Source organism: Gopherus flavomarginatus, chromosome 5, assembly GCF_025201925.1.
Source record: "Gopherus flavomarginatus isolate rGopFla2 chromosome 5, rGopFla2.mat.asm, whole genome shotgun sequence".
Taxonomy (NCBI): Eukaryota; Metazoa; Chordata; order Testudines; family Testudinidae; genus Gopherus; species Gopherus flavomarginatus.
In genome coordinates, this window is record NC_066621.1 from 8,980,198 (window position 1) to 9,002,464 (window position 22,267).

General features: G+C 43.1%; 2 protein-coding genes across 2 annotated transcripts in view; one reads left to right on the plus strand and one right to left on the minus strand.

Annotated features, from left to right (window-relative positions):
• Window positions 1-306: 306 nt before the first annotated feature.
• PHTF1 (putative homeodomain transcription factor 1) lies at window positions 307-21,278 on the plus strand. Its single transcript, XM_050954429.1, has 19 exons — window positions 307-455; window positions 1,212-1,287; window positions 2,465-2,521; window positions 3,745-3,814; window positions 4,737-4,895; window positions 6,780-6,939; window positions 7,765-7,905; window positions 8,771-8,930; window positions 9,817-9,990; window positions 10,074-10,151; window positions 11,555-11,764; window positions 15,529-15,657; window positions 16,490-16,762; window positions 17,509-17,640; window positions 17,874-17,960; window positions 18,565-18,720; window positions 19,149-19,244; window positions 19,900-20,025; window positions 20,488-21,278. Exons 2-19 carry the CDS (start codon window positions 1,243-1,245, stop codon window positions 20,506-20,508), a joined length of 2,274 nt encoding a protein of 757 aa, XP_050810386.1. The 5' UTR covers window positions 307-455; window positions 1,212-1,242; the 3' UTR covers window positions 20,509-21,278.
• MAGI3 (membrane associated guanylate kinase, WW and PDZ domain containing 3) overlaps window positions 18,652-22,267 on the minus strand; it is a 226,513-nt gene continuing 222,897 nt past the window's right edge. The window contains exon 22 of the transcript XR_007774572.1: window positions 18,652-18,670. The gene's annotated coding sequence lies outside the window, so the exon portion shown is untranslated. The remainder of the gene's footprint in view (window positions 18,671-22,267) is intronic.

A 22,267-nucleotide genomic window follows, 5' to 3' on the forward strand; every position in this document is an offset into this window, starting at 1 on the left:
CGCTGGCCCAGCTGCGGCGGGGGAGGGGGCGCGCGTGCCTGGCGCGTGCTGTCGGGTGGGGGAGGGGGCGCGCCGCGCATGTACGGACCTAAGTAGCCCCGCTGACGGCCCCGCCGCTGCCGTCGGGCTGGGGGCGCGCCCGCCCCTCGCGCTCCGCCCCGGCCGGTGATTGGCCGCGGCGGGGGCGGGGCGAAGTCACAGCAGCGCCCCGGCCCTGGGGCGATGGTGCTGGGGGCTGTGACCGGCTCGCCCGGGGCCCCCGCCCGCCACGAAGGTGAGTTGGGCCCGCGCGCTGGGCAGACAGCCTGGGTCGGCGTTCGGCTGGTGCTGTCTGCGCCCCCTTTTCTGCGGCCCAGCGCGTTCGGTGACTCAGCTCGAGGGGAGCAGCGGGAGAGCCAGGCAGAGGCAATCGAGTGCCGGTTTCCAATCCGGGCTCGTGCTCTCCTGTCTCCATGGTAACGTTCAGCCCCGGAGGGAGCGCGCTGGGCAGCGGGTGGGGCGAGGCCGGAGCTGGGCTGGGGGGTAAGGAGGGGCCGTGAGGGGGGGCTAGACTGGAGCCGGTCCCTCCCGTCTGAGGCGGGGCTGGGAGGAGATGGCGGTGGCGGGGAAGGGGGCGAGCGGTTGGCGAGGGGCGGTTGACTGGGGCGGGCTGAGGAGGGGGCGAGCGGGTGGCGGAGGACTGTGATGGGGAGAGGGGGCGAGGGGCTGTGGTGGGGGTGGGAAGGGGGCGAGCGGTTGGCTGGGGTGGGGGGCAAGGAGGGGAAACGGGGCGAGCGGTTGGCGGGGAGGGGGCGAGGGGCGGGCTGAGAAGTGGGCGGGGGGGGAGGGGGCGAGTGATTGGTGGGGGAGGGGACAAGCAGGTGGCAGGGAGGGGGTGGGGGGCGGGCTGAGGAGTGGGTGAGCGGGTGGGGGAGGGGGCGAGGGGCTGTGGTGGGGGTGGGAATGGGGCGAGTAATTGATCGGGGAGGGGACAAGCAGGTGGCAGGGAGGGGGCGAGCGGTTGGCGGGAGGGTAATTCTCACCCCTGGGAAACATCTGTGCCAAGGGTCAGGAGGCCGGTGGCCTCGGGGGCGGGGGGCCTGGCCAGGCCTTGGGATGGTTCCGGGGCCAGGGGCAGCTGCGTCCCTGCCCACCCGGTCTGGTGGTCTTCATGAGTCGGAGCCGCGGGCCCAGCCTGTGTGAGGGCAGCGGTGTGCCCTGTTCCCTTCCAGGTCACTCGTCCGGCGGTGGCTGAGGAGCCCGATGGCCGCACGTGGCAGAGATGCCATCGCCTGGTACCAGAAGAAGGTCAGTCCTAGGGCAAAGAGCTGCCCCGCTGGCAGCCCTGCAGTTTGCAAACCCCCTTTACTCTAATCACTGCTGGGCGAGAGCGTCTGTCCCTGCACTGACTTTGCTAGGAGGGGGAGCGAGCCCCTTCCGTCCTTGGCCACTGTACGGCCTTGGACAGATCACTTATCCCCCATTCGCGGTTTAGAGAGGAAGCACAGGGAAGGTACCTGCCTCCCTGGGGCAGCTGTGACTATTGTTTGTTTATAATAGCACAATGCATGGTTGTCTCTCTCTTTTTTTTAAATGTTTCCAGCTCCCAGTGCTCTAAGTCATCCCTAGCTCTCAGCTTGGGAAAAAAATAAATACAGAGTTTGCAGCACTGTTTTAAAATTTCAGCTGAGCACGACAACATTTTGTTTTACTTTATTTTAAAGGGATATTTGAGACATCCCCAGAAAGCAACAATACATCAAGTGCAATGGTTCTCAGACTTTTGTACTGGTGACCCCTTTCACATTAGCAAATGTCTGAGTGCAACCCCCTTATAAATTAAAAAACACTTTAATATGTTTACCATTATAAATGCTGGAGGCAAAGCAGGGTTTGGTGTGGAGGCTGACAGCTGGTGACCCCCTGAAGGGTCCTGACCTGCAGTTTGAGAACCCCTGATTTAAATATGTAGCGGTCTCTAATCTTGATTTTTTTTTGGCAGGCATGATTGAAGTTGCTTTGATTTAAGCCAGTGAATGATTTTAGTCACAATTTAATTCAAGAAGGAAACCTTGATTTCATGAATTTGAATTGTTTTGCAATTGAGTTATTTTCCTAAAGAAAGGTTGATTCTAATTTGTAAGCAATACAATGTTGATTTGCAACTAAATAAAATTAATCAAATCATTAAACTGAAATGAAGAAAATCTGCCTGCAGAAGAGCCTACTGCTGTCAAAAGCTGGTTTAGCACTTTAACAAGTTAGCCAGTGATTTTCAACAATTCAGTAATTTGACTATTTTAAAAATTTGGTAGGAAATATGTACTAAATATTTTTATATTTAAGTCACTAGGTTATAACAAATTTAATTTTAAATTTACCTGATTTAAAAAAAACAAACAGGTTTTAAATCAAATTTTATTTACCCTGTTTTGGTTTGTTGTAAATTGAAGGCTTTTGTCATGTAAAGAATTTATTTTTTCAGATTGGCGCCTATGACCAACAGATATGGGAAAAATCTATAGAACAGACGGAGGCGAAGGTAATTTTTTCATTTAAAGTTTTCTTTTAAATTTGCTGTTTGTCCCATGCCATTTATTGGCCCCTGTGATGTGGCTGCAGCAGTTTGGCTTAATGCAAGTCCCAGAAGCCCATACAGTGAAAGGCATTGCATGCCATAGATATACGTACTGTACAATACAGTTTGTCTTCAGGGGAAGAATCAATCTGAACTTTACTATTTTATACACTGCTAAAAGTGCTAGGTATTTTATAGAACAAAATGAAAAGACCTAGGCCCTGCCCTGAAGAACTGACAATCTATTTTCAGGTATTACTCAATGACTAGTGGTAACTATTGGTGTTATTTATGCAGGATACTACTACGATTCTAATTAAACCATAAGTTCCTTTATTACATCCAAAAGTTGAACAGAATTTACCCTATTTCTCTAAATTTGGGTAAAAAAGAAAGCAATTTACTACATCCAAACAGGAACAAAACATTTATAAGCATTTATCAAGATATTTACAAACTGGCTAAACCCAGGGCTGCTTAGAGCCATATTGGTCAGCTCCAACTTGGGCAGGTAGGTATTCACAATGAACACTAAGTTTATTTTTTATATCTTTTAACTGACAAGTGGTGTCATTACCTATTACTGCCAGTCTACCCTCCTGCAACAACCAGCCTGCTTGTGAGTTTGGATTTTCCTCTTTTTCCAAGAGGTCACTGGCCAAGCCTTCTGCTTGTTAGGGGTTTTCAGCTTTGGTCATTTCTTACCAGTAGTCCTGTTACACTCCCATCTGAGCTCAGGTCTTTCCGCTGGGTCTCCTGAGGCTCTATTAAGCAACTTCTGCCAGCTCTTCCTTGCTGCTCCTGTCTGAGTCTCAGGCAGCTCTTATTTATGCTTCCTGTATCTGGCTTGTCCTATCTCTTTTCCAGGGCCCAGGTGCCCTCTTTTAAGATTAACTGGGAGTCAGCTGACCAGTCACAGATGCAGTGTCCTCTTTACCCCCAGGAAATGGAAGTAGTGGCTCTAACTGTGGTTCCTGCAGGGTGCAGCACTTGTTTTAAAATAAATAAATACAAATAGGATCTTTGACTAATAAACTTGTCACCAGAAGAGCGCTAGAAGTATTGAATGAGGTTCCTGATGTTAGTGCTGGAGATCGTGGTTTCTGGAGAGATCAGAGTAAAGAAAATGCAGGCAGTCTTTTCTATTCACTACAAAAATTAATAATTCTTTGCTTTTAAATTTGCAGGGCTTCAAAAACAAACCCAAAAAAAAGGGCCACATACAGCCTGATCTGATAGATGTTGACTTAATCAGAGGTAGGTATCCGTTGTATCAAATGCCCTCAGGTTAAATGTGACATACACTTCTGCTTTACACAATGGTGGGAAGAGGAATATCTTACCTTTTACCTAGGTTTGACATAATTTACTACTACTGTCTGGTTTCTGAAAGGACAGCTATTTAGATCATGGGTCAGCAGTGCTTGAAGTTATCATTAGAGGACACAGACTGCCCAGAGTGTGACACCTGGCAGAGGGACTGGAGGTTTGCTGGAAACACAGCATGATCTGCTAAGGGCTGAGGTTGTAGATAATGCCTGGGGGAGGAGGGGTGAAGGGTGGTCATTGCAGGTTTGTGTTGTGGATGACAGCTTACGTAAGATAGAGGTAGTTGGGACTGGGCAAGTGGGCTGAGAGGAGGAGAAGGGATTCATATGATTTTGGATTGATGGAACTGGTGAATGGCTGAAGTTTGAGTTCTTTCCCATTTCAAATTATACTGTATTTTAGAGGGAGTTTGGCCTTGTCTAGGGAAGAAGTTATAAGTAAGGCTAAGATTATCAGTTATATTTAGTGAAAGTCATGGACAATAACCAAAAATTCATGGAAGTCCGTGCCCTGTCTCTGATTTTTATTAAAAATCACTGACTAAATGGGGAGGAGGGTGGGTCCAGCATCCACTGCTGCTGGGGCTCCAGTGATGGCTGAGAGCACAGAGTTTCCCCATGCAACTGGCAGCAACTTGGAGCTGTGGGGTCCTCCTACAGTACCAGCTGGGAGTTGCAGGGGAGCCCCATCCCTGCTGCTTCAGGGCTGAAGGAAAAATGTTATAGAGGTTTCTGGAAGTCATGGATTCTGTGACTTCCATGACCTCTGTTACAAAAGCTTAGCCTTAGTTACAAGTAAAGCATTAGCTATAACTCCCATTTAAACTACCTATACATCATGTATTTTCAAGGCTCCACATTTGCCAAAGCCAAGCCTGAAATCCCGTGGACATCACTAACTAGAAAGGGGATTGTGCGGGTTGTGTTTTTTCCATTATTCAGCCATTGGTGGATACGGGTTACGTCCCAGCGTATTTTTATGTGGCTTTTGGTCCTTTACCTCATGCAAGGTAAGCATTGGAAGATGCTGTGTCATCTTTTTGTTTGTGGTTATGAAAAACATATTATTGTTCGCTAATGCCATTTGCAATGGTAAGGATGCAGCTTTGAAGTGTGTGTTTGAGCATTATCTGCAGACACTGCACGGCTTTCCATGCCACATGCTTCTTGGGTTCCACCTTCTAATCTACCGTAAGGGTGCTTAAATGACTCTGTTACATTTGATTCAGCAAAAGGGAGGAAAGATGGTCTTGTGGCTGAAGCAGTGGACCAGGGCTCATATAAGTGAGAGAGATCTGGGTTAAATTTCTGTTTAGTACTTCCTGTGTAACCTTGGACAAATCATTTAATCCAGTGGCTCTCAACCTTTCCAGACTACTGTACCTCTTTCAGGAGGCTGATTTGTCTTGTGTACCCCAAGTTTCACCTCACTTAAACTGTTTACAAAATCAGACAAATACATAAATGTTACAGTACATTACTGAAAAATTGCTTGCTTACTTTTACCATATACTTATCAAATCAATTGGAATATAAATACTGTACTTACATTTCTGTATATGGTACATAGAGCAAGATAAACAAGTCATCTGTATGAAATTTTAGTTTGTACTGACTTAACTAGTGCTTTTTATGTAGCCTGTTGTAAAACTAGGCAAATATCTAGATGAGTTGATGTACCACCTGGAAGGTTGAGAACCACTGGTTTAATCTATGCTTCAGTTCACATATGTTAATGAATTTAGCCCCATTTTACAGATGGGGAAGTGCTCTTGTGTGTCGGGTGGGGGAGGGAAGGGCCACATTGTATAAGCAACTAGGTAAAATGGGATTAGCATTTCTAATACATTCTGTTGAAGCTGCTGTGGGCACCACAGTTCAGGCAACTTCATTAGTTTATACAAAGTAGTTCTAGCTCAGTGGTTCTCAAAGTTTTGTATTGGTGACCCTTTTCAGATAGCAAGCCTCTGAGTGTGACCCCACCCTTATAAACACAAATATATTTAACACTATTATAAATTCTGGACCCAAAGCAGGGTTTGGGGTGGAGGCTGACAGCTCATGACCTCCCCATGTAATAACCTTGCTACCCCCTGAGGGATCCCAGTCCTCAGAGTGAGAACTCCTGTTCTCGCTCAACCAGAAGGTGAGGGTTTGATGCAGGAATCACTGGGTGAAATTCTCCAGCCCATTACACCCAGGAGATTAGATCATAATGATCGCTTTTGGCCTTAAAATCTCTGAATTTGCAGGCTTTTACCGTTGTCCTGGTCCCCATGGATTTTTCCATGCAGTTCCAGGAATATTTGAGATCTGGTCCTTCATGCTGGGACTGGACTCCCCTCGCCTCCCTTTGAGGTGATCTTCCAGGCTAGAAATGAGGCCACAGGGTGGGGGAAACTTACTTTGCCACTGCACATGCTAGACCTGTTCTGTGGATAAACTGCCTACCCCACCCTGCGTTGGCGAAGAACCTAGTTAGTGAAGGTACTGTATATCCTGACATTCAACTCCTTTTTGTGTCAGTCCAGCTTCTGTAGTAGTCATTTCTTGAAGTGAGCTGGAACTGTATCCTCTAAAGATTGTAAATGGCTTTCATAGAGCACATTCTGACAGAGGAAAGTAATTTTTTTGACACACACCTTTTATCCCTTTTGTGGTTCTGTTTTCTATTGTTTTAATATACTTACAAATCACATTGCAAAGAGAGAAGGAATTTCAGAGTAGTAATACCAGGGCCACATAACAAAATGAGGGTGGAGTTAGTATCTGCAAAAGCTTTTAAAGTGAACAAAATTAATCATTGGGACAATAATAAAAACAGACATGCCCCTTTCACCCTTAAATAGGGAATTCCCAGTGTAGCTTTTGCATTTTATCAATTTCTCTTTCAGTTATAGCAGTCGTGTTGTATTTCATGATACCTGTTGCGAGTGCAAGTGAAATCATTGGACCAATGTGCCTTATGCTACTGATGGGAACTGTTCACTGTCAGATCGTGTCTACCCAGATCAACAAACCCCCAGGAACCAATGGAAGCAGCAGGAGGCGGAGGTGAGATGAAACAGAGCGCTAATTGTGTGCATTTGTAAGAATTAGAGTAATAGGGTACAGCGTCAAGTTACTGGATAAAGGTCTTGTTTGCTGCTGTTTTAAGTAAATATATTATGTAACTGTAAAATGCAGGGATACATGTATCATATGCTTGATCATGGATAGCCCACCTTCTTCCCCCTTTCACAGCTTTCATAAGTGCTATCACACTCTCAGGAAGTCTGGCCATGTTATGTCCCCTTTATTTTATACTTTACAGTTGGACTGTTCTTCTAATGAAACCTTGATAGTCCAGTTTCTTTCTGTGGCCAGGGGTGTGTGCTCCACAAACCACATCATGCTTATGGCTTTGGGAGCTTGACCAATGTTTTACACTTACATTAACAGAGGTGCTTCTCACACACTTTCAGAGGGGGCAAAGGATGACATGTGACTCTTGCCTTTTTTGTTGCATGGGAGACATTGCAGCTCTTTTTTATTTAATTTAAAACTGCCCAGTGTCGGTCTCAGTGCAGCCTTCCTGCTGAGAGAGAGGCTGTGACTACTACCCTTACAACATTTCCACACAGACTGTTTTTCCATGTTTATCTTGTACCATAAAGGATGTAATTATACTAGTGTGTATTCTCCTCTGGGGACATAAACCTAATTCCTACTGATGCTAGTAAAAATTACCTGTGCATATTGAGGGGGATTGACCCAGTATCTGCATGATGCATTTGACAGAGCAGCTAGAGTGGTGTATGGATTTGGTATGTGGTTTTTAGGGTGTTAAGATGCTTTATTGTAAATTAAGTTCTCTTCCCACTCCATTTTTTTAAATAGAAAATTACGAAAACCTGTGGGTAGTGATGGGAGCAGAGATGCTGGCAGCTGGTCTTCCTCTGACAAAGCCAATAAAGGAGACAAGCAGTTGGAACCTACATCCATTATCAATAGTTTGTTTGGCATGCTCTTCCGTAGGAGGTGTGTATACTGCACCACGAGGATGTGTGTGTTTGTAATGGTAGTGTACAAACAGTTGAGCATTCAGAAGACAAACAGTGCTTATTAAGTAACAGTCTCACATTCCCAAACTGCACAAGTTACAGCTGTTCTTAAACTAAATCCAAGTGGCACTGCCATTGGAGGAAGTCTGTCTTACTAGGAGTCCATATATTTGTCCTCATTCTGGATATGGGACAATTTTGGTAGCCTATTTTAGAAACACAATTGTGCGGAGTGTTAGAGGCTCTCTAGTCTCTGAGTGACCGTCCTAAGCATATGTACTCCCCATTAGGCCCTGTATTTAGTTACCTTGCTTTGCTCAGTTCAGAGTCAATTTACCCTTTGTTTAACCTGAGCAGATCATTTTTTAAAGTATTTTCTAAGACAATGAAAACCAGGGAAAAGGAGGATGCACTATTTGGGTTCATCCCTTTTATCTCCTCTCCCAACTGATTTTTTGTTTTGTTTTGTTTTGTTTTTTTGGCTGGAAACTTAACCTATTCTGAATGTTAGCCTCCGATCTAAGCTGCCCCCTTTTGTTACTATTTAAAAAGGTACCTAAAAGTTTCTCCTTTAACTACTTTTTTACTTAATTACTCCTGAATCTTGCCTTCCCCCTGGATTTAGAATCTGTAGGACATCTGGGAACTGGCATTTGACAATGGAGTAGGTTTGTTCCCTCTAAGACAGGGCCATGAAGTGCCTGAAATTGAGAGAATTTTGTAGCCTTTCAGCTGTTGTTTAATTCTGCACCAGGCAGGCAAGTGACAGAGTAAATTGACATTACCCTATCGAGAGCTTTGCTCTGAAGTCAGAACCATTCTGTTGCATTTTGATTCCCCAGGTTAAGGAGGGTGAAATTGGTAGCTGATAAAGGGACTGAAACAGAAAGTGGTGTGAGTTCTGTGTATAGTGGCATTAAGAACAGACTTTCCAGATCCGAATATAGGCTGCTGCATTTCAAAGAGAGAGACAGACTTTCAGATGGGGAGAAGAGTCATCGGGTAAGATTGAGTCATTATTGGAAAATTCCTTTCTGCATTGATTCTTAGGTCAATGACTGACTTGGTGCTGGTACCTTAATATCAGATATAAATATAAACTCCATTTTAACTTACAATAGAACACAAATATGCTAAACATGGAAACCTGTGGAAAGAATAAAGGAGGCCTCTTTATACTGAAATGCTTGTTTATTTGGATGGTCTTTAATTCAAAGGTTGGTTGAGTTAAAAACAAATGAAATTCAGAGTTCTACCATGTAAAATATCTGCCCTGCAAACAATTAGTGCATTGTCCTTCTGTTGGGAGATAATTCAGGTTCACCTGATGGAATTTTTGTATGTGACCTTAAAAAACAGTTTTATCCATGGAAGCGCTAAAATGAAGGCTTTGGGATTGGTGAGAATCACTTAGACAAGAATGTGATGCAAACAGCATTGCTCCCAGAGTCTCTAATACATGAAGGAAGTATTCAGGGAGGGAATAGATTTGGTTGTTGGGCCACAGATTTCATGGCAACCCAGTCATATCCCATGCCCAGGGTTACACAAAGACTTGTGGATGTTGCTTGCCTTTGAGGCGTCAGGCTGTGGAGGGGAGGAGATCAGGAGTTGAATTACCTCCTTTTCTGTTTTAGGTGCTGGAGAGGTTGGATGTTTCTCCCCCCTCTCTTTCCACTGCTGCAATGACAGGCTGGCCCATCAGTTGCAGAACTTGTGTGATTCTTTGACAACTCGTTCTGCTAATACTTTTAGAAGTAATTTCCCTTTTACTGGCTACTGTATTAGTCTAGAATTCACACTGGCCAGATACTTCTGCTTGATGCAGATCTGCTTAGTTTTATTAGCCCCATCTTCTAGTTCATTTAGATGGTTGCTTTTCTTCCAGGATGGCTGCACACATACGGGTGGCATTTCTGATGAGCTGTCAAGTGAGGAGGATGCTGAAGCCATGGCACAGAGGATTTTGTTACGCAGAAGTGTAGAAGGGGCCTCCAGTGACAATAGCTATGAAGACAAGAATCGGAGACCTCTTATTTCTTCAAACCAGTCAGTTTCACAGGTAGTTCTGTTGGATTACCTTAAGATTCCATAAAGTTTACTGTTACTGGCTCTCAACTAACTTTTCCTTTTTATTTATGGCAGGTCAATCAAGCCATTAAAGGGACCAGAGAGTCCGATAGTGTGGTTGAATCTGAACTAGACTCAACAGCCTTTAGTCAGGTAGGGGTTCTAAAATACCAGAGATCTTTGCATCATTTAAGGTGGGCAGAGCAGTACATCTATTCTATTCGGGTTTTTAATAGGGTGCTCATCACTGTAGTATCTGAATGCCTTCCAGTAGTGCACTGAGCATGTGACTACACATCTGTCACTTGTTCTCTCATCCTCTGCCCAGAGGGATAAAAGTGTGCAGTGATGTCTTATTTTAATAGGGTTTGTTTTGTTAAATATACCTGTTGCTATGTGTTGCATTTGGAACAGAAAGTGGTGAGGTTTGTGATGGTCTTTAGCTCCTTGAAGAGTTAGTTTCACAGTCTCGGACTAGCTTCTGAGAAGGTTCTAGTGTTCCACACAGACTTTACCCTTATTGTTCACACTGCCAGAGGAGTGAAGCTGCCGATCAGTCTTCATTCCAGAGCTCTAAGCAGTCTTCTAGGAATCCTGGGCTGTCACACTCAATGCTGTCTTGGTTTCCACTGGTCATTCCCCTGTTGATACTTTTATATAGCCCTGTCTTATGGTCAGATCTGCAAAAAATTTAATTCTGTGAGCATTCATATGACATGATACTCCCTGCTTGTGGATCATAATAGACTATAGCACAAGAGGAGTGTATGAGATTTGTTTCCAATGCAAAGTGCTTTCATTTGACCCCATTGTTTACTGCCTGCATAGTCTGAAAGGCATAGTGGTTGTTGCAGTAACAAGGGAGACAGGTTAAATGTGTTTTAGACAGCTGGCCAATAACAATTCAGAGTCACCACCAGGCAGACTCCACGGCCCTCAGCTGTGTATTTGGGATTATAGTCTTTCCAGGTTGTAAAGCAGGGAAGAATTTAGATGAAGAGTCTGTCTCTTCCAGGCAAGAGTTGATTTTCTTTCAAGAGCTTTATGACTGACCCCATTTAAACTCCCTAATTTTTGTACCTTTTCAGTGCTTTGAATTATGAAATTCTACTATTCTACTATAATCACTATTCATTAGGGACTTGGCCGTTGGGAGGATCATATTGTACTGGAGAAACATCAGGCATTCTAAAAATTCTATTTTTCATAGAAATCAGCTGTATAAATTCTCACTAAACTCCGTCCCACAATGACAACGAAGCTATCAAAATGCATTCTAAATTCTGGTTCCATTTTCCTGGCCTTCAGAGTTTTCATGAAATTAGTGTAAGTTATTCTGAAGGTGGGAAAACATGAATAGCTTGTTGCTGTGAGTTCATGTAGCAAAAGCATCCCTGTGTCGAAATGCCCTTTCTGTTCTAGCTTGTCAGCGTGGCTTCAAGTTGGCTTGGCTCGACCATGTGGTTGTGAACATATTACCTGAAGATTAAAAGATTTTTGTTGTTGAAGGCTCAGTATGGAGGAGTTACTTTTGTAAACTTCCTTTTTCTTTAAAGGAATCAAGGTCTTGTTTTAGTGGTGGGTCCCAGAGCTGCAGTGTGTCTCGGAGAGACTCTGAAAGCACCCGCCATGACTCTGAGACAGAGGACATGCTCTGGGATGACCTGCTTCATGGACCAGAGTGCCGTTCTTCCTATACCAGTGACAGTGAGGAAGGGAATGTAAAAGGAAGTAAACGGGACCTGAAAGACGATGTTTTCCAACAGGTGTGTTCAACCACTTGCAATAAATGAGGAGCCTATAAAATATTTTTCTTTTGATGTAATTTGTACCCTCTAAAATAATACAGGAGGTAAATTCTGTAGTTGTAACTTGTGCAATCACATTGCTAGAAGTTGACTTTGCCAGGTCAAAATGAATTAAAAAAGCCATGGCCTAATCTGTTTCCTCTGAGGATGGACAGAGTTTAGCAGATGGACATTTCTGTAAAATTCAATGATGAGCATAGATATTATCTTAGGATTTATAAAACAAGTTACCATCAGTACCTTGACTGTGGTTGGCTGTATTAAAGTGAAATATGAATGTAAAAATAAATGAGGGAAGCATTGGACAGGATGCACGAATGCTCTGGCACATAGACTCGAACCTTGATTCTATTTAGCAAAAGTATCCTGAGGGAAATAGTGTGGAAATTCAGGATTCCAGCCACAGCAGTTCTTGCTATGAAAGCATCACAATAGCCTCTAAACCTTAGGTGGGAAGATACTATTATTTATATTCTCCTAGTTCAGGGGTGTGCATATGCACCAATCATAGCTTCTAACTCTTCAGATCTAGCATTTCAGTCTTCAGTGTTACAGTAGGAAGCTTGTAATATTATCACTTTATTAGTAATAGCACCCAGAGTCACTGTGAAATGCTCAGGGGGATAGAGGCATACAAATAAACTCAATAATAATAATGGGGGCTTTCAAGTATCCCCATACTGACTGAGTACATGTTACCTCAGGATGGGATGCAGAGATAGTTTCTTGACATCTTAAATGACGGCTTCTTCAAACAACTAGTCCTGGAACCCCCAAGAGGAGAGGCAATTCTCGATTTAGTCCTAAGTAGAGCACAGGATCTGGTCCAAGAGGTGAATACAGCTGATCCACTTGGGAACAGTGACTATAAAATAAAATTTAACATTCTGGGTAGGGGACACCGCAATAGCATTTAATTTCAGGAAGGGGAACTACACAAAAATGAGGAAGTTAAATGAAAAGGCACAGCACCAAAAGTGAAATCCCTGCAAGCTGCATGGAAACTTTTTAAAGACATCATAATAGAGGCTCAATTTAAATGTGTACCCCACATTAAAAAACATAAGAGGACCAAAAAAGTGCCACCATGGCTAAAAAACAAAAGTAAAAGATAGAGGCAAAAAGGCATCGTTTAAAAAAATGGAAGTTGCATCCTACTGAGAAAAACAGAAGGGAGCATAAACTCTAGCAAGTGAAGTGTAAAAATATAATTGGGAACGTTAAAAGAATTTGAAGAATAGCTAGCTAGAGACTAAAGTAACAACAACAAAAATTTAAGTACCTCAGAAGCAAGAAGTCTGCTAAACAATCATCCAGTGGCCCCACTGGTTGAGATGTTAAAGTAGTTATCAAAGACTATAAGGCAGTGGTCTCCAACCTTTTTATGCCCAGGATAACTTTTCTGAATTTAAGGGCAACTCAGGATCTGCCCCACCCACTCACTCCATCCCCCCTCTCACTCACTGTCCCCTACCCTCACTCCTTTCACTGGGCTGGGGCTGAGGGGTTTGCAGTGTGGGAGGGGACTTGGGGGGGGAGGGGCAGGTGGCTCTGCATGCTGCCCCTCTCTGCAAACACTGCCCCCACAGTTCTTGTTGGCCACAGCCCCCTATTCCCAGTCAATTGGAGCTGTGCTTACAGGCAAGAGCAAAGCGTGGAGGGAGACCCCTGCTGCCTCAGTCTTAGCAGCAACCTTGCTGTGCAGCTGGAGATCGCAATTGACTGGGAGATCCTCCAGGATCAACCAGTTAATTGCAATTGACTGGTTGGTGACCACTGCTATAAGGCCACTGTAGAAGAATTAAATGTTTTCTTTGCATCAGTCAGTCTTCATAGCTGAGGATGTGAGTGCGATTCCCAAATGTAAGCCACTCTTTTTAGGTGAAAAATCTGAGGGACTGTCCCAGATTGTGGTGTCATTATCAATTTGTTCGAAAAAACTCTACACAGTAATAAGTCACCAGGACCAGATGGCATTCACCCAAGAGTTCTGAAGGAACTCAAATGTGAAATTGCAGAACTACTAAAATGTAATCTGTAACCTATCAGTTTCTGTACCGGATGACTAGAGAATAGTTAACGTAATGGCAATTTTTAAAAATTGGCTCCAGAGGTGATCCTGGCAATTACAGGCCAGTAAGCCTAACCTTATTACTAGGCGAATTGTTTCAAAAATCATAAAGAACAGAATTATCAGACAAGACACAGATGAATATGATTTGGGGGAAGAGTCAGCATCCTTTTTGTAAAGGGAAATCATGCCTCAATTTACTAGAATTCTTTGAGGGGATCAACAAGCATGTGGACAGAGGTGATCAGTGGATATAGTGTACGCTGACTGTCAGAAAGCCTTTGACAAGGTCCCTCACCAAAGGCTCTTAAGAGAAGTAAGCTGTCATGGGGTAAGAGGGAAGATCCTCTCATGAATCCCTAACTGGTTAAAAGATAGGAAACAAGGGGTGGGAATAAAGGGTCATCTCTCAGAAAGGAGTGGTGTCCCCCAGCGGTCTGTACAGGGACTGGTATTTAACATCCATAAATTATATGGAAAAAGGGGTATACAGTGAGGTGGCAAAACTTGCAGATAGTACAAAACTACAAGATAGTTAAGTCCAAAGCAGACTGAAGCATTAAAAGGATCTCACAAAACTGGGTGACTGGGTAACAAAATGGCAGAAAAATTCAAATGTTGATAAATGCAAAGTAATGCACATTAGAAAATATTATCTCAACTATACATATAAAATGATGAGGTCTAAATTAGCTGTTACCACTCAAGAAAGCGATCTTGGAGTCATTGTGGATAGTTCTCTGAAAACATCCACTCAGTGTACAGCAGCAGTCAAAAAAACATTGGGAATCATTAAGAAAGGGATCGATAAGACAGGAAATACCATATTGCCTCTCTATAAATCCATGGTACGCCCACATCTTGAATACTGCATGCAACTCTGGTGGCCCCATCTCAAAAGAGATATATTGGAATTGGAAAAGGGCAAAAAAAAAATGATTAGGGGCATGGAACAGCTTCCATATGAGGAGAGATTAATAAGATTGAGACTTTTCAGTTAGGAAAAGAGACAACTAAGGATGGGGAGATATGATAGAGGTCTATAAAATCATGACTGGTGTGGAGTAAACTGGTGTTTTCTCCTTCTCATAACACATAGGGGTCACCAAATGAAATTAATAGGCAGGAGGCTTCAAACAAGGAAGTATTTCTTCACACAACACAGGCAACCTGTGGAACTCTTTGCCAGAGGATGTTGTGACGGGCAAGACTAATTGGGATCAAAAAAGAACTTGATAAATTCAAAGGATAGGACTATCGATGGCTATTAGCCAGGATGGGCAGGGATGGTGTCCCTACTCTGTTTGCTAGAAGCTGGGAATGGGCAACAGGGAATGGCTTATCTGTTCTGTTTAGGGCACCTGGCATTGGCCACTGTTGGAAGACAGGATACTGGGCTAGATGGACCTTTGGTCTGACTCAGTGTGGCTGTTACATTCAGAGTCACAATCAGGATTAGGGCCTTGTGCTAGATGCTATTGGATATACATGCAGACAATTTTTCCTTGAATAGCTTATAGTTTCCATGTTGAATTTTAAAACTATATTTAAACATTTTCAATAAAAATGCTGCCTATTTTGAAACCATTTCCTGTAGATAGTTGAGAAATGTTTTCAGTATATTGTATCAGTGTTGCATTTTCTTCTCCAGAACCATTTGTTCTGGCTTCAGAATACGAGCCCTGCATCTGCAAAAGTAAGTGCCCTGATCTGGGAGGGAAGTGAGTGCAAGAAGGTGGACATGTCTGTGCTGGAGATCAGCGGGATCATCATGAGCAGAGTAAGGACTGATTCCTCCTTTCTCCCTCTTCCCCCCAACTCCCCGAGGGCATGTCTACACTACAAAGTTAAGTCTACTTATGTTAGATTGATTTACAGCCACAGCAATAAATTACTGCAGTTTTTCATGTCCACACTATTCTCCTGTCAGCGATGCGTGTCCTCCCAGGAGCACTTTCACTGACCTAAGCTCTAGGCCGAGCTCCCAGTCAGAGCCCGGCCGCCACCCAGGCTCTCAGCTCTGCACTCCCCATGAAGCAAGCTCCCTGCACACTGGGGAGCTGAGAGCTTTGCAGGGAGCCCACAATCTAGGCACTCAGCGCTGGGCAGTGAAGCAGTGCTGACATCTGGAGCTCACAGCTGGGATACCCCCCTGCTCAATTGCAAAACAGGAACCCTACCAGCAGTGAAATTGACATTGTCAATTTCATGGATCTGGCTGTCAGCCACCCTGACGGATAACAGGTGATGGAAGTAAATGTCTCTACAGACAGTGTGTTGTCATAATATGGAATCATTTTATGCCACACTTTCGGTTTTTCACTTTCTTTCACTGTAGCTTTTCTAGTATATTTTCTGGTTTAATCTTGCTCACTTGCTGTGTTCTGAGTTCAGTGAGTGGAAAGATGAAGTGTGTAATGGCTGACCTTTATCTTACAGCCACACCAAATACTGTTTCTTTGAAGTGGAAGGTTATGTATGTACTTACACATACAGGTTTTCTAATGGAGTTTTAGAATTGGAGGATTTCCCCTATTGTTTTTTTAACATACAGTAATTTTAAAAATTAGTGGTAGCTCATATAGTGCTAATGATATTTGCCTATTCTCCAGGTTAATGCCTATCAGCAGGGAGTAGGCTATCAGATGCTGGGAAACGTCGTCACCATTGGGTTAGCATGTCTTCCTTTCCTCTACCGGCTCATCCATACAAAGAATCTTGAACAGCTGCGATCCATTTCAATGAAGGAACTTTTGAATATCTTTTGTGGGGCTCCTACCATCACCCCTGTCATTGTCTTGGCTGTGATTAACTTCCTTGAGCGTCTCTGCCTGACTTGGATGTTTTTCTTTATGATGTGTGTTGCTGAGAGAACTTACAAACAGGTTTGTCTAAATGTGCTGAGTTACTTTTCATGAACATGCTGCTGTCATTGCTTCCCCTCTTAAAGCAGCTGCTGAGATGCGTGTTTGGGAGCAGTAAGACACTGTGGGGACTGCTGGGATATCTTTATACCTGAGGTGCTATGGCAGGTCTCTTCACCTGAGAGATGCAAAGACTAACTTCCACCATGAATTAGTCTTTAAAGCTTGCTATTTTTTCTCCGTACTGCTGAAAGGAAATTAACCTTAAGTACTTGCTGTCTTACAAGTCTGGGGCAAATTGGAGCACTCTACTGGTACAGCTAACAGCTTTTCCTACTGTGAAGCTTACAGTTATGCCATTTGTCTTAGAATGAGAAATAAGGGTCCACCAGGAAGTAATGTGACCCCAAGGTGGAAGACTACAGCTGCCTGGCTCGACTTGATTGGCCTAAAGACAAATCCTGACAGGTCATAAGGATGTGTCTTTGTATCTATCACATCCTTCCACAAGGGAATGTGGCTAACAGATTTGCTAGTTTGCTACTTTTGATATAGATGTGGTATACTAGGATGACTGTTATCCTTTAAGTGAGAGAGATACTAAAAGTGTCATGGTTTCCTCTTGTACAGGAATGTTATTCCTACCACTGGCAAGCACAAATGATTTGTTTAGCAACTAATGTACATATTATATTAAGCATCATATGGATGCTAACATTAGACTATATCAGTGTGGATTTTCTTTACTGACACACTTTTCTTTGCAGCGGTTTTTGTTTGCCAAGCTTTTTAGTCACATAACATCTGCCCGGAAAGCCAGGAAGTATGAAATCCCCCACTTCAGACTCAAGAAGGTGGAGAATATTAAAATTTGGTTGTCACTGCGCTCCTATCTGAAGGCAAGTCGTGATCCAAAGAGTGCAAGTATATGTTTAAATGTTAACAGACTAAAGCAAGTGGTGTAAACAAAGTTGGTGGAAGGTTGCAGGTGGACTCCAGCTGCTGCAGAAGCTGGAGTTCAGGATATTACAACTTTTTCCTGGGTAGCTGAAAACTATTGCTATATTTGTGCTATCTTTTACTGAAATTCAAAAGGTTTCCCCAGGTCTGATTAAACATTTTGTTTCCACAGAGGAGAGGGCCCCAGCGATCTGTGGATGTAGTTGTCTCTTCAATCTTTTTATTGGCTCTATCAATTGCTTTCATATGCTGTGCACAGGTGAGACTCACATTTTATGTTCTGTGAGGAATAAAAAGCCAGTGAAAAACAACTTCTCAGTATAACTGGTAACTGCGTTGCAGGTGGATTTTAGTCCTTAAGTAGATTTCAGAGGGTTTTTTTTCCCTTTTGTAGGTAAGTATAGTTGTTAGCAACAGTTTGCAAAATGGTTTCATTGTGCTGCAGATGAATGCTTATGCTTTTGCTAGTTAACTGCCCATCTCAACTTTGGCTTTGCTGAGTGTAGTAATGGTGGGATCCAGTTTCATATGTGCTGAGGGAAAGAGACTCATCCAGCCAGTTCCTTTAACAATCAAAATCCACTTACATTGGGCAGCACTCTTCAGAGTATCTAACTATCAGATGGCAGGGATAAAGGGAATGAATATTAATGTATTGATCAAGCTGACATAGACTGATCTCACTTCACTTTAATTACTGTCCTACCTTTTATTCGTGTATTTGGGAGTGGTGAGTTCTTTGGCTGATGTTATGGTGGTCACACAGGCCATAGCTGCTTCTATGTGTTGAAAGAAAGTGTTTATAGTAGGTGAATAGGAACATTTCGGTCTATTTGCCAATTTCATTGTTTTGTTTACTACAGGTTTTAAAAGGGCACAAAACATTCCTGAATGCAGCTTACAACTGGGAGTTCCTCATCTGGGAAACAGCCCTCCTCCTTTTTCTATTGCGCCTGGCATCACTGGGCTCTGAAACCAACAAAAAATATAGTAATATTTCAATCCTGCTCACTGAACAGGTATCTCAGCTGCAGCTCACCCTCCTATGGGCTTACTGTTTTCTAGTATGAAAGTGATCTTTCCAGTTCAAATGAACTCCCTCATTTCAGCTTAGTGCCTTTTTTAAGACCTCTTTTGATTTTTATTTGTTCATAATAGAAGAGTAGCTCCTACAGCAGGCTTAAAGGAAGAAAGCCAGTTACCCAGGCCCAAATGCCAATGTTTTTCATTTTTTGTTGATGGCTGGGGGAGAGAAGAACCTATCACTCTGGGAAAAAGTTGGATGTTTGTTAATCTATTACTGCTCCGCTTGAAAACCACAAGTAAGCACCACAGCAAGGTAGTGACTTTTGCATAGGCCTGCAGTCCCTGTGCTGTAAACACAGATGTGGCTTGGGTGAAGTGCTTGGATGTAAAATCTGCTCTAAAATACCTGTTTCCGTCACAGATTAATTTATACCTAAAGATGGAAAAGAAGCCAAACAAGAAAGAACAGCTGTCCCTAGTGAACAATGTTTTAAAACTGTCTACAAAGCTACTGAAGGTGAGTTCCTATCCTTAACACTCATGTTGCCTACCAAAAAAGACAATAGTTAGGTCACTAATGTGCCGAAACCACTGCATGTCATGCTGACCAATGTCATCTCATTGCTTTCTTGTATTCTCATCTATATATGTCTGTCTTATTCAGTAAGCTCTCTGGGGTAAGGGATGCTGTCTTTGTACAGTGCCTAGCACAGTGTGGTTATCAGTGACTGAGGTGCTGGGTGATACCAGTAGTAACATGGATAAGAATAGGGACTAGGGAGGTGGAGGACTAGCTTGTCATTCTAGTTGTACTGTCTTGTTTCCTCATTCTCCCTCACTGGAATTTTTGGATTCCAGTCATTTTTTTTACTAGGGAATGAGCCTGGTGTGTGACACCTACAAGATGCTCCCCAGATTTAAAATTCTAAACCGTTCAGCAGCCCACTAGTTTGATCTAAGTGTTGCCTTAAGGAAGATTCTCACCCTTTATGATAGGGTCAGTGAAATGCTTGAGCCCTGGGGAGGCAGAGATGCCTATTTAATGTACCCAAAAGGATTCTGCAATATCTGGTTGGCAGAAGTGTGTCTGGGGTATAGCAGGCTATCAGAGTAATTGAAAATGTTGGTGACTACAACTGGGTCCAGGTGTAACTTCCATTTTCTCATTACAGGAGTTAGACACACCATTTAGACTCTATGGCCTGACTATGAACCCTTTAATCTACAACATCACACGAGTTGTGATCCTGTCTGCCATCTCAGGTGTTATAAGTGATCTTCTTGGATTCAATATCAGAGTAAGTGCTGCTGCCATTTGAGATGGCAAGGAGCATGTTCTAGGAGACTGGGACCCAACTGACTTATGGAAGACCTGGGTCTAATTCTGGTTTTGCCACTAACTTGCTGTCATTAGCACAATTGCTTCACCTGTTTCCCTCTCTTATCTGTGCTTTGGGGCAAACCCACTCATGTTTTAGGACAGCAGGAATGGCGAGTGGATAAATTCAGATTATAGGACTACTACAGCCCAAAAAACTGCAAGTTTTTGGCTGCCTCCGAAGCAGAGTTGCAATGACTGTTAGTTTACTAGCGTGCCTAAACCATTATGTAATAGTATGCATTTTATCTCAGTCTTTCAAAGACTAGCAATTGCATGTTGCATTTTTTACAATGGCTGTAATTTATTCAAGAGATTTTTTTTTGCTTTGTTATTTAAAGTCTCTGTCAGATAAACACCAATTCCTAACCTCTCTTTTCAGTTATGGAAAATCAAACCATGAACTGGCCAAGGCTCAGCCCTCAATGCTGTGAGGATTATCAAACCATCAGGACGACACCGGATAGAAGCAAGACATTGGCTTGAGGCAGAGGTGGTCCTAAATATTGGCATATTTCTTACACGTTTGTATATCAAAGATGTTCTCACATTGCTTAGATTCAGAGCCTACAGAATAAACTAGTTTAACTTGTGAGGGCAGCCCAGGACTTGCACACTAAGGAAACAAAACTTGATTTGTCCATCAGCAGTGTGACACTGTTCTAAGGGCATTTCCCTATTAAGTAGGTGCCCAAAGTGTGCAGCAACCACACATTTTTGAGGGGCCTCAAAACAGTAGGAGAACAATGATATGGGATTCTGTATACAACAGCTTATGTCCATAGCCCATTTACATATGTATAAGTTACTGCAGCAGGTTGGCTCTTTCTTACACAACTAACTTGCTGTGGCAGCTTCTCCATTTCCTCTGTTAGTGTGAGACCTTTAATTTCACTGCAGTAAGCCAGTACTATGACTCCCAATTACTGCTTTAAGATATAAAAAAGCTCTTCATTTGTTAAAATATGGTGTTAAGGCCTTGACAAGAGGACTCACTTTCCTAATAACTGTCCAGGCTAAATGCATTACAGCTGAGCAGAACATGCCAGGTGCTGGGTAGACTTTAAAATTCTGCTATCTGTGCCTTTTCAGTTTACATATTAGAGCAGATCCCTATTCCTCTTTCCATCAGCTGCATCTTCCTCCAATGCCCCATTTGGTAGGTGCATGTGTCAAATGAATGTTTTACTTGAAGCCACTAAAGTGCTTTTAGGCTAAAGGGGCAAAGTCTGCTTTGAACCTTGCCCCTTTATTCTGTGCTACTACAGCCTTTCATGAAAATTCAGTCCCTCCACCCAAGATAAATATGGCCTCCAAAGGCACTTGATGGTTAAACTTTCAGTTGCATAGCAACAGTAAAGCCACTCTGCTGCACATACCAGGAGACATGATAGTTTTTATATAATTAAGTGTTCTTCAGACAACTCATTATTCTCGACTGATAAGCTCTAATAGAACAAGCAAAGCATTCTCCACAAGGGAATATGCAAACACTTGTTCTCTACAACCTCTCAATCTGTAAAGCACCATCAGTGTATAAACACCCTTCAGAATGCTGGTAGCAGCTAGAAAACTGAAGAATAGAGTAACATTTACATGTAACACTTGAATCTTTGGTAATGAGGAGGTGGATCAATAGCGCTGTTAAAGCATTCTGGAAAATATTAATGCTTTCTACTTCTATAGTGCCTTACCTTTCTAACACAGGTAAGTATTATTCAGAGATGTGGTAAGTGGAAGAAAAGGAGATTCCCCTTTTCTAATTCACAGCCTCCTGAAAGTATACAGTAGCTGCCTTTTATGCAACACTACTAATAAAGCACCTTGGACCAAAGTAAATGGCCCTCTGGGGTAAGGGCTGATTGTGAAAACCACGTGAGGCACGAATGTGATAGATCTCATACTGAAGGGGAAGTTAACTGTCTACAACTGGTATGAGGAAAGAATCTAAAGCCACCTCTCTAGGAGAAGTTGTTTTGCTGTAAGTGCAGCTTGTGTTTTTCTTAGGCTGGTGACTCTTTCCTTTTTTAATAAAGGAAGAAATAGTAAGTCAGTCATAGGACTAAGATTGAGAGAAAAGGATACCTTTAATTCCAGTGTTCCATCTCACGCCATAAAGGGACGATGACATAGGTCATTGTTTGTAGTAAACTGTTTATGCA

Excerpts from the sequence above, each read along its gene's own strand:
- PHTF1 (XM_050954429.1), top strand. The coding sequence starts at position 1,243 with ATGGCCGCACGTGGCAGAGATGCCATCGCCTGGTACCAGAAGAAG. Across the intron at positions 2,522-3,744 it reads TAGAACAGACGGAGGCGAAG|GGCTTCAAAAACAAACCCAA; the intron begins GTAATTTTTTCA and ends TTAAATTTGCAG. Across the intron at positions 17,961-18,564 it reads CTTTCATATGCTGTGCACAG|GTTTTAAAAGGGCACAAAAC; the intron begins GTGAGACTCACA and ends TGTTTACTACAG.